The 11,999-nt window shown below is 63.7% G+C and overlaps 1 protein-coding gene across 2 annotated transcripts in view; it reads left to right on the plus strand.

Moving 5' to 3' along the window:
• The window catches only part of TAFA5 (TAFA chemokine like family member 5), a 155,962-nt gene extending 154,392 nt beyond the window's left edge, over positions 1 to 1,570 (plus strand). For both annotated transcript variants that reach the window (XM_058740853.1, XM_058740854.1), the window contains exon 3: positions 1,188 to 1,570. In XM_058740853.1, coding sequence (XP_058596836.1) covers positions 1,188 to 1,555 — 368 coding nt within the window. In that variant the 3' untranslated portion in view covers positions 1,556 to 1,570. The remainder of the gene's footprint in view (positions 1 to 1,187) is intronic.
• The last annotated feature ends 10,429 nt before the right edge of the window (positions 1,571 to 11,999 follow it).

Here is an 11,999-nt window from a genome sequence, read left to right on the forward strand (position 1 = left end):
ACCGGGACCCCACCCTCGTGACCTCGTGTCACCCGACTTCCGTAAGAGCACGGTGCCCGAGGGCCCACACGCTGGGGGTTGGAGGGTCAGGGCTTCACCTTGCGACTTAGCGGGCTGCAGTCCCGTCCGTGGCCTGGCCTGGAAAGGAGCGGGTCTCAGGGTGACCACCTAGTGCATCCTCTGGACGGCCCCAGGTCCCGCCCCCGGGCTGTCTCCTGGCCCCGCTGGCCTCCTCCCACCGCCCCCGAGGGGACAGGCACACCAGCACAGGGCGGATGCACGAACACACGCTTGTCCACGCTCGGCCTGGACCCCTGTGTGTGTCCTCCGGCAGGGGGGCGGGAGCTGAGGCCGAGGCTGTGGTTGGAAGCGTGCGTCTGGCCCACTGGGGGCACCCGGTCTGAACGCGCGGACTCTGCACGGGGGACCCTCCGATTTGCGCGGATGCCCTTCCTGTAGAAGTGCGGTCAGCCGGCCGTACGTGCCTCTGGAAGGACGCGCACTGTGTCGTAACTCGCAAAGCAGCCACGGGCCCGCAGCCACAAAATGATGGAGTGCCTCCAGCAAGGGAGAAACGTGGCTCTTTTCTGCCTGGAAGCGGTTGGTTTGGGCTTTATGGCTGCCGCGTCACTCCGGGCTCAGCGGCCACCTGCGGTCTACCCGCCCTGTCGCTTGCCTGCACCCCAGGTGATGACAGGGGCTCAGGTCAGCCCCCCGCTTTTGGAGGAGGACCAGGGAGGCGCCGGGGTCACTGCGAGACCCGCCATGGATCGGTCCGATGGCAGCACTGGCCCACCTCCTGAGGACCCCGCTCATAGCGCCGACCCCCCGGCCCCTGTGTCCCCATCCTTCGCCCGGCCCGCGTGTGCCACACCGGAAGGGCATCCGGTGCCGCTTTGAAGGAGAGAACAGACTTGTCCACTCCAGGACGAGGCCGTGGCTGCTCCCTGAAACTGTCCTCAACACCCCGTTACCACTTACTGGGGGCTGGGGGCTGGGGGCCAGGGGCAGGGCCGGGCCTGGGGAGCAGCACTGAACGGGGTCCGGGGCAGCAGTGGCCGGCCGCCCCGCGTGACCCGGGCGCCGCCCACCAGGCCTTCGGCCCCCGTGGCCGGCGCCCAGGGTGGGGTCAGGGTGCGGGCGCTGCCCTAGCTGAGCCACGCTGACCGCCCTCCTGTCTCCCACAGCTCGGATCATCAAGACAAAGCAGTGGTGCGACATGCTCCCGTGTCTGGAGGGTGAAGGCTGTGACCTGCTGATCAACCGGTCAGGCTGGACGTGCACGCAGCCCGGAGGGCGGATAAAGACCACCACGGTGCGTACGCGGCCCTGCTCGCTCTGGGACGCAGGGAGGGCGGCGGGCCCCGGGCACCGGGTCCTCGAGGGGAGGCGGCCCCACACCGGCGATGGCGGGGGCAGTCGGCTTCCTGGTGTGGAGGGGCCGCGCCTGCCTCCACGCCCGCCTCGTTCTCTGGGCTCCAATCAGTCGGTCCCTGGGCTGTCCCCGCCCCCTCGGGCCGTCACGGAGAGCGTGACAGAACCACTCAGGAGGTAGCTCAGGGCCCACGCACAACCGGTGGCTGGTGGTGTTGTCTCCTTTCTGGGGCAGGGGCATGCTCGAAGCTCCAGGAGAAGGGGTTGGGGCCCCCCAGAGGGGGGCGAAAGCTCTTGAAAGAGCAGGATTGACTGAGGAGAGGTGGTGACCTGAATGTCTGTTCCCGCCCTGGGCACCGCAGAGTGGCCACTCGGCAGAGGCCCCGACAAACCCCGAGGTGCCCCCTGTCCTTCCCCAGCACACCCCTGTCCGCTGAGGGGGCACACCGCGGACCCTCCTTTCCAGGCGCTGCGACCAGCCCTGTCCCCATGGCTGCTGTTCCTTGGGGGTGGGGGTGGGAGGGGCGGGAGGGGAGGGGGGGGTTCCTGGGACTGCTCGCTGAGGTCCCTTTTCCAAAGGTAAGTTCCTCGAGGCCCGTGCAGCGACGGCCCAGGGCACGGGAGGCGGCGCCCATGTCCTCTGGTTCTGGCCCTGGGGCTCCGCAGGCCGAGGCCCACACGGCAATGACCTCTGCTGCCTGCTGGCCCATTCTCACCCCAATCCCGCCCTTCCTCGTAAGCTCCACCTAGAAACTGAGGACTGGAGTAGGTTGTGATCTGGCCGTGACTCCCGCCACGGGAACGTTGAGTCAGGGAGGTCTGGGGTCCCTGGGGAAGCATCTAGAAAGCCCCACGGGGGTCCGGGCCTCCTCCCGGGATTGCTGGGGGGGCCGCAGCCCTCAGGAGCTGGGCCAGAGGAAAACCAGCGGCCTCTGGGTGGAGCCCCTATGCTGCAGGCCCCTCGGGGGCACGGTCTGAGCAGCGGCTGCCCGTTGGTGGGACTTAGGCAGTTCTCCCCTGGTGGCAGCGTGGGCTGGGCAGGGGGCACCGGCCACATGCGGCCCTCAGCTGAGACAGTCACTTGTTCACCCGCGATGAACACGGGAATGGCCACCCTGTCCTCATGCCCATCAGGTGTGCAGGGACCTGCCACCTGCCTAGCGGCTCCGAGGGAGCCCGGGGGAGCTTCTGACGTGTGGCCGCCAGCTCCAGGGGCTCATTATTCTAGGGTCCTCGTCTGTGTGCCGTTCCCAAACAGGGGAGACCTGGGGACACGCAGACCCTCGCTGGCCAGAGCCACTGTCCTCCATCGGTGGGGACCGAGGGGTCAGTGTGATAAAGCTGGAGGGCGGGGGTCTTCCCAGGTGTCTCCAGACAGAGCTCCGGCTCTCACGGCAAGGCTGGGCTGTGGTGACCCGTTTGCAAAGCTTTCCGAAAAGTTTACTTGAGCTCTTGACCCAAACACCGTATAATTGGAGGCGTAGTCTGGGTTTCAAGGTCGCGTCTCGATTCTCTTGTAGATGCTCAGCGCTATGGGGTCTCCCCTTCCACCACGACGGTTTTCCCGTGAGATGGGCTCTGAGGGACCTCGTGATGGCTTGGCCAGGTGACAGCCAATTCAACTCAGTGGCTAGAGCGCGTCTGGAGCGGTGCCCCTCCCCCCACCCCCACCACGTCTCACCTCATGCCTCCGTGTTCCCTTCTCTGTGCCCACCCACCTGTGAGTGGCCCTCACGCGGAGCCCCCGTACGTGTGTGCGATACGTTAATGACTCCAGCTCCTGGGGAGAGACCCCGGGAGTGTGCTGGTGTTTGCGTGTCCTAGAGCGTGGCTCCTCAGAGGGCAGCTTGCTCCCCATTAGTGGGTCATGAAATTAATTTCCTGGATCATGACCAGCATTTAAAAGAAGTCAGAAGAAATAGAGTAAAACGAGAGAGTCCCGCGTCGTGAGGGTGAATGCCGCGTAGTGAAAAGCCCACGCACGGGGTCACCAGGGAGATGGGGTCGTCACAGCAGGACACGTCGAGGTGTGGTGGCCCGGCTGCCTTGGGGCGCTCCCGCATCTGTGGGGCCCCAGGCTCCGCTTCTCGCTCCGCTGGCCCGTGGACGTCGGCCTGCACCAGGAACGTGACCCGGGAGGATGCGCCCTCCCCCGTGTCCGGCGCTGAGGCCGTGACCTGCATGTGTCACCAGGCGCTCGTCCGCGCACTGGTGCTCCGTCCCCCGAACCAGATAGAGACCCACGTTCCCAGTCAGCCATTAGGCGCCACACTTGAGTTCTGTGCGGAGCGAGTGCCCGGTTGGGGGGAGTGTCTGTCCCGTTCTGCTCAGGAACTGGGACTTCGTGGAAACTCGCTTCCCCCAAAGCACACTTCCCGAGAGCTGGCTCTGAGACGAGGCCCGGCGGCCACAGCCTGAGCTTGTCCGTGCCCAGAGGTGGACATCCTGCCCGGCTGATCGGGACTACAGGCAGTCAGGGGGTCACGCTGTCCTGGCATCTTGGCTAGACCCTGGGAGGGGATGCCCAGCGGCCCGGCCTGGCCTGCCGACCCGTCCCGGAGCTCAGCGCTCACTACGGACCAATTCACACGGCAGACAAGTGCCAGGGCAGGGGTGGGGTTGGCTGTCGTTGATTCCTGTTGGGTCCTGCCTGTTAACACCCCCCGTGGTGCTGAGTGTCTTTCCACAGAGCCCTTGTCTGGGCCGAGAAAGCCAGCATGGGACAGGGTGGGGGCCGCTGTCCCTTCCACTGCCCATCTGCACAGTCCTGAGGATGATGTGTTGTCCAGATGGCCCGCTTGGCCCGGAGCTCCCGCCTCAGCCTCCTGCAAGCTTGGGGCCCCACACCCTAGACCCTCCCACCCTGGACCCCCCCACCCTGGACCCCCACACCCTAACACCCCACCCTTGACCCCCGCACCCTGGACCCCCACACCCTAGACCCCCCCCCACCTTGGACCCCCACACCCTAGACCCTCCCACCCTGGAACCCCACACCCTAGACCCTCCCACCCTGGACCCCCACACCCTAGACCCTCCCACCCTTGACCCCCGCACCCTGGATGCCCACATCCTAGATCTCACACCCTAGACCCCCATACCCTAAACCCCTATACCCTGGACCCCCACACACTGAACCCCCTCACACTGGACCCCACACCTTAGACCCCCACACCCTGGACCCCACACACTGGACCCCCACACACTCTCCACACACTTGCACTGAGAATCTTACAAGGACCAAGAACCTAGGAAATGCTCTGGGCCCCCCGTTAAAAAAAAAAAAAAAACAAACAAAAACACGTGCTGCTCATGTTGCCATCTGGACACCCGTATAAAGTGACAGGGACAAGAGAAGGAGAAAGGCACAGGGGAAGGAGAGGAGACGGCAGGAGGCACCGTGCAGGCAGGCCCTCCCGCCTGGCCCCACGGCGGACGGCCCCAGGGGGTTCGTGCCAGAGCGGGGCCCGTGTCTGGCGCGTCTCCAGGTCGGGGAGCTTCCTGAAGACCCAGGTCCTGAGAAGCACAGGCCCCCTCAGCTCCCGGAGCGCTGTCTCTCTGGAGGACCCCTCCACGTGAGTCCCCTGCGGCCCCCCCGAGTGACCGCGCCCACAGCTCATTCTCACTGGGCTCTGGGGGCCAGAGGTCAGATGTTGAGGCGAGGCTCCTCCAGAGGAGAGGAGGGAGGGTCCGTCGGCCTCAGGCTGGGTCTGGGGCTCCATCGCCACGTGGCCGTGTGCCTGCGGGAGCTAGTGGTTCCCTCGAGAACACTCGGCCGTCACGTCCAGGCCCGTCCCAGGTTAAGGATGATTCTGTCTCGTGAGCTTTATTTATTACATCTAAGATGACTCCGTTTCCAAAAATGTCACTTTCCGAGGTTCAGTGGGCATGAATTTTGGGTGGGACGAGGGTCCCATCCCATCCCATCCACTAACTTAAACAAGCCCAAGGTGGGTCGCCGTGGTGTGGGGCCCGAGGACCCTTCTGGGAAGCGCAGCCTCTGCTCGTTGGGTCCACAGGCCACGCTGGAGGACGTGGGGGAAAGCAAAGGGCCAGTGCTCGAGCAGGGAGCACAGAGGACGCAAACCACAGGCTGGAGGCACAGGCGCCTGGAAGGCCGTGGAGCCAGCGGCCACACAGAGAAGCTGGCGGGGGGCCCGTGGGAGCAGGGGGTGGGAAGGCGGCAGGAGGAGGGCACGCCAGTGGGGCCACACGTCCCCGACCTCTTCCCTTCCTCCCCCAGGTGGGGTCCCTGAGCCCCCGGGCGGGGGGGGGGGTGTGCGATGGCCCCACATCCACCGTGCTCCCCTGTGAGGGGCCCCCGCCAACCTCTCTCGACACGGGGGTGAGCTGTCACCCCCATGTTCTCGCACCCCAGATTTGTGACAAGAGTCACGGTAGAGTTAAGACGCTGAGTTGGACACCAGGGAGATAAAAGGCATTTTGGGGGGATTACGTGTATAATTTTTATGAGGACGGAAGTTTAAAATATGTATAAAATGCACACGTGAGCACATGTGCACCTGTGGTTACACACGCGTGTGCATTTGTGTGCACATACACCTGCACGAGTGTGTGTGTGCAGAGCAGATTCTGTTAGCCCGCTGGTGGAAGGACGGAGCCCCAGAAAGTCGTAGCGTCAATTGTTGACGAGAAGTAGGAAAAACAGAGACCAGTTCAGGAGGTCCGAAGAACACAGGGTCCAAAAACGGAGAGAAACGGAGGAGAGAAGATTATCAAAGAAATATGTAAGAAAAGAAATCCCCAGAGCTCAGACGTGCAGGTTGTGGAGGGAGGGGTGAGTCAGCACAGGGCCGCGGGCCGGCCCAAAGCCGGAGGGGAAAGGGTCACGTACGGACTCGGATGCGGCTGCTGCTGTCCTGCCCAGTCGCTCGAAGCCAGACCTGAGCAGCACACGTCTTCCCAATTTCCAGGACGCAGCTCCCGACCTGGGGTTCCGGGACTGGAGGAATGTTCCCGGGTGCGGGAGAGAGCGCCTCTAGCCGGCGGGGCCCCTCCGTGCACCCCCTGTGGTGGGAATAAAGTCCTCCATCCGCGAAGAGGAGGACCGAGCAGGACGAGCCCCGGGGGAGCCCCGGCCCAGCCCGCTGCAGCCGTGGGGCCCCCAAGCTTTGGGCCGGTCTCGCGTTTCTCCCCCACGGGAGAGCTTTATTTATTATGTATCTGTGAGCCCGTTATTTGTGAGGCACTGCGGGTCCGGGAAGTCCCGGTGGGCACGAGCCCTGCCCCCACAGAGCCCCAGGAGGGTCCTCAGGTGACTCCCCGGGGAGGCGACGGCTGTCTGAAGTGGGCAGAGACAGTTGGAGGAGAGCGGTCCACACAGTCACCTGCGGCCTGCTCCCAAGACAGCCTGGCTTCTTAGGAGCTGGGGGGGCCCAGTCGTCTCCAAGGGTGAGGCAGGGCCCCAGGGGATATGGAAGATGCTGGAGAGTCCCTTCTGCATGTGCCGGGGGCACAGGGACAACTTCAGGAGGGCTTTGTCTTTGTGAGGCCGGCTGGGGCCACGGGCTCGAGGTCACTCTGTCAGGGAGAGGGTTGCAGATGAGACTCTGTGGTCCCAGCTGCAGAGGAGGGGACCCACTGGGTCTGCGGTGTCAGAGAGGGGACACGGCGGCAGCCGTTGTGGCGCAGGGAGGGGTGGGGAGGGGCAGGTGTCAGGATGGACTCGTGTTTCCGGCCTGGTGACTCCTGTAGGCATCCAGGACCACCCCCCGGCCCACACACTAGGCGCTAGGCCGTCCGAAGTCAGCGTGGCAGCCCCCGGGGTCCGTGGCTGGGGTGGGGGGGCCCCAGCAGGGAGGGTGGCAGGCGCGGTCGTGGAGGGAAGCCCAGAGGCGTCCACCACAGAGCGGCCGACCTGTGTGTGGTGCGTCTGCTCCCCGTTCTCTGCGAGGGGTCCCCTGGTCCCTCCCAGCCCACCCCCCAGGCCCACGGGTCAGTAGGAATTCCCGCAGCCTTGCCGACCTTGGGGGTTGTGTGCGCCCAGCTTTCTGTCCCCTGTGAGGCCTCCTTCCGTCCCTCCGTGCTCAGGGCGACCCGGGGCTCCTTCGCTCCTGAGTTCCAGGACTTCCGGGAACGTGGACGCAGTCTGTCACTTCCTGCAGTCGCTGTGCCCCCAGCCTGGCTCTCCCGGCCGCTGAAGGCCCGCTCGCCCGTCTGGCCGTCCACCCGCCGCACCGGCCGGCACGTCCTGAGCACTCCTAGTGCCCGGTCCGGGCCAGCCCGTGCTGCGCGTGGAAACTGCGGGTTCTGGCCCCACCGGGAGGGGACGCGCTGCTGGTCCCTTTCGTGGGCCCCGGGCCTTCAGGGCTCTCCAGACGTGCCTGCCAGCCGTGAGCCCCTACAGGTGGGATCATCCTGACAGCTTCCAGGAGCTCAGCGCCTCGTGGAGGCGTTTGGGGGGCCTCTGGTTTGTCTCTGATCTTGAATGAGCCATCCCAGCAATTAGAAGCTTTTATTACAGAGCGGGGTCTCAGCTGCCGTTCTGCTGCTCATTCTGAAAACCAATAAAAGAAAAATGACTCCGGGCCCTGAGCGAGGCAGCGCGGGGCTTTATTGGCCAGAGGCCACAACTGGCTGGCTGGTGGCAGGTATTTCCTTGTCTGCTTTGGGGGGAGGGAGACAGTGGTCCCTGCGGATCTGCGGGGGTTTCCATCAGTCCCCCCGGCAGGTATCCCAGGCCCCCAGCAGAGTGCCCCCGGCTCTGTGCGTCGAGGCCCTTCCCGGCGTGCCCAGCCTCTGCAGGCAAGCTCATTGGCCACGTTCCCCTCCCAGGGCACCCGTCCGTGTAGACAGGGCTCCCTCCTGCACACATTGCCCCAGGCCGGCCTCTGTTTCAGAAAAATACACCCTGGGAACCCTGTGAGCAGCCCCAGGTGCGGGGCGCATGGGCTCCTGGGAAGGCGACTGGAACAGACCGTGATGTCAGCGGGGAACCTGGGCCCTATGTTGATCCAGGTTGGGCTGTGTCTCCCCTCGGCCCCTGCCCCAGGATTTGGGGGGCAGGTGGGGAGACCGCAGCGGGCTCTCAGGAAGTGGGCCTCCAGGTGGGACGGTGCAGGTCAGCAGGGCATGGGGTCAAAGACAGGCGCAGAAGACGAGGCTGGGGCTCCAGGAGGCTCCTCCTCAGAGCGCAGGATGGGACGAGGGCCCCGCGGGATAATCCCCGGTCCAGCTTGTGCCGTGTCCGCCGTGGTGGGTTCCCGAGGAGGGAATTAGCGGCCGCCCGTGCCCCTTGTAGAGTTCTATTACGCATCTTGGCGCGAGGACGAGACGGGTAATGGATGTGCCTCTAACGGACAAACAGGATTTTCAGCTGGAGAGTTTCTGTTGGGATCCGTGCGGTGGGGGCATATGGAGGAGCCCCTCACGCCCTGCACGCGCCCGCGAGGATGTGCTTTCTGGCGTCTGTTCAGGGCTCTCCTCTCCCGCGGCGGATGCCGGGCGGAGCTTTGGCTGAGAAACCGCGCACGGTGGCCCGTGGCTCATGGCCTCCCCTGCCGCCTGCAAGGATCAGGGGACAGAGGGCCAGCCGTGCCGTGAGGTCCGGGGCTGAGCGGCCCCTCCCGCAGGGCCGAGGGGCCGCCGTCCGTCAGGCATGTGGAATCGGATGGAACGGTGTTTATGGCGGGTCCGCTGGAGCCCAGGCAGCGCACAGAGCGTGGCCCGGGTGTGCCCTGCCGGGAGGGAGGCATCTGGGCTCAGGATGGGGCGTGGCCGCCCGGGGGAGCGGAGGGGAGGAGGGCGGAGACGCGGGAGGACTCCCAGCCAGCCCCTCTCATCTGCCCTCTGGGAGCATCTCAGCAAATACGACGACGTCCTGCCAGGACAAAGGGCTTTTGTCAGGTTTCTAGGATTAGCGTCCAGGGAGGCCGAGCGGAGGGCAGAACTCCCCCGAGCAAGTCAGTGCCCGCACCCAGCTAATTCTTTCTGCCGCACAAACAATGAAAAATACCGAGTCATTACTCTGATCCCTGTCTGCAATCCATTTTGTGTTCCTTGAATCACTGCTATTTATCACCACAGTAATAGCTGGACGTTTTAATAGATTCCGTGTGTAAACAAAGAACGCGGACGGCCGGCCCGGCACCAGCTAGCATCGTGAGCTGCGGCAGTCTTCATTTGCTCGACAGAAGCGAGCCCAGAAACGGAAAATTGGTTTGACCAAGCCCGCGTTATTTCCGTGGGCACTTTCGGCCGATTTCGCGATGGGAGACATTACGTGCTGGTAGCTGTTTATGGTAACGGCACTGCATCAGTCTCAATTTTCCTGAAAGCAGTTGTTCTCTGGATTGTTTTAAATACGTAAATGGCACACGGTTGAATTGCGGGGGGACGTGCCCAGTGGAGAAACCAGTGGGCCTGGGACGAGCCCCCCGCCACGGGGTTGGGGCGTCCCTCATGCCACAGAGGTGACGCCAGCCCGCCAAGCCGACCACATCAGGGTTGGGGACGGGCCCTAGCGCGAGGCCTGGGAGGCTCAGTTCTGCTGTCCCCTCGCCCCTGCATGGGCAGCTGGGGCACAGCGTAGGGGCTCTCCCTCCCCTCCCCCCTCCCCTGCCCCCACCCCTATCCTTCCTGGAGCCATGTTGGATGCTTGGGATACAGGGAGGAAGCCTGCCTAGTCCTGCCCCTCACAGAGCTGACAGTCCGTGGAGGGACAGCAGCGGACGGGCCCCCGTGACAGTCCGTGGAGGGACAGCTTTCGGCCCCATTTGGGCTTGCACAAGCGGCCATCGCTTAGACATGAGGTCAAAAGTGTCTGCTGAATAGATGGGGAGAAAATGCCGGCCTTCGGAAGGCACTGGCCAGGCCTCCGTGTCCCACCGCTCACCCTGATGCCTGGGGCTCTGGGATCCAAGAGGGTCAAATGGTCCCAAGTCTCAGCAGTCCACAGGGAAGGGGGGGACCCTGCCTGAGACACAGTATGTGCCCCCCCCCATAAGGGAATGTTCTAGAGCGAGCGGACCGGCTGCTGCCACCACATTGCCCACCCTGCCAGCCCACCACATGGCCGTGGGCTGTCGGGGCCTGCCCTGTGCCTTTGCCCAGAGCTCTCCTGCTATCCCAGAAGTCAAGGGGGGTCCCTGCGACCCCACGAGCATGAAGGGGCCACCTTGTCAACAGCGAGTGTTTGATAAGAGCTGATCAAGTTCAGAGTGATCCCGAGTTGCTGGGACTGTTTGTGTTAATTCTGTCTTCTGGTCCCGGCTTTCGTGAGCTTTTGGGCAAAGTGATCCAAAACATGTTTTTTTCCTGTTGGTTTAATACGTCCTTATGATCTTACAAATGGCGTTGCTTAGGGCTTTGCTTCTTTGTAAAGGACAGAGGTAAACCCAGCCCCTCTCGGCTGTGCTGTGATGTGTAAGATCACATAAGCGAGAAGTCCGTCGGTCTGTGCACACTGCACAAACCTCCAGAGCAGGATGCCTTCCCTGCCTGGCGCCCACGTCCCAGCCGGCCCCTTGCACCCCTGGTTCTGATCATGCTGCACCTGTCTCCATTGCTGTGCCTCCGGGCTCTGTCCTCTGTGCGCCCGGCCTGGGGGCTGCTGATCCCAGGCCAGCTGTGCCGCCTGGACAGCAGCACCGGGGACAGGGTCCTCCGCCGGCCGACCCCTCCCCAGTTGTCTGCGTGCCACTTGGGGACCACACGGCATGTGACGTGGACACTCATTAAAAGATCAGTCTAAAACACAGGATTTCTGTCTCAACCCGAATTACCTTAAACGTCAACTCCCAGTTACACCCAAGGCGTATACTGGACGACATGGGTCCTGGGTGGTGGGTCCAGAGCCGCCACCACTGGGTTCTGGCACCCATCCTCCCTCGCGTCTTCTCCCCTGGCCGGAGCACCGAGCTCGGCCCCACCAGGCACTGTGTGTGACCCCCCTTCCCCCTGCTGTGCCCTGCTCCGTGACAAGCCTCCCACTCTCCGGCCGCTTCTCCGCTTTCTGTGTGAGATCGTCCCCGCCCCGTTCACGTGGTGATATTTCTCACGCACACGTTGGTAGCCTCAGTTTCCTCATCTGTGGGATGGGGGAAGAGTGCACCCCAGGCTGACCTCACAGGTCCCTGGGGTGGTGGGAAAGGGAGAGAACGGTTTATGAAAGCCCAGGGGAGTCGGTGTGGGTCTGAGTGTTGCTATTTTCCTCGTGTGGCACCTTCCGGAATATTCTGGAGTGCTCACATCCCCAGTGGCTGCATCATCAGGAAGAAGCCATACCCGCAGCCCCTTCTGGGAAGCCCCCCGCCCATCTGATAGTGGGCGCTGGGTAGCAGGAAAGCCCCGGGGTGCTGGCCGCGTTGCCGCGTCTCTTGGTTTTGTTTGAATTTTGGCTGCGTCTCACTTTGTGTCGTCTCTGCCCACGTGGCTTCAGGTTTTCATGGGACTGATGAGTGGGGGAGGGAGGAGCTTCGCTCATCCCCATTACCACGGCCATCCACGCTATGATGGAACCAGCTTGTTGGACATTTGGAGGAGAGAGGAATGGTCTGATCCTTCCTCCACATCTGCGAAGAACCGGCCGGGGCCCCCTGGATTCATGTGGCGGCTGGACTTTCTGGACTCACATGGTGTCACGCTTGTTACGACAGCTGCGTGGT

This window comes from Neofelis nebulosa, chromosome 8 (assembly GCF_028018385.1).
Source record: "Neofelis nebulosa isolate mNeoNeb1 chromosome 8, mNeoNeb1.pri, whole genome shotgun sequence".
NCBI lineage: Eukaryota > Metazoa > Chordata > Mammalia > Carnivora > Felidae > Neofelis > Neofelis nebulosa.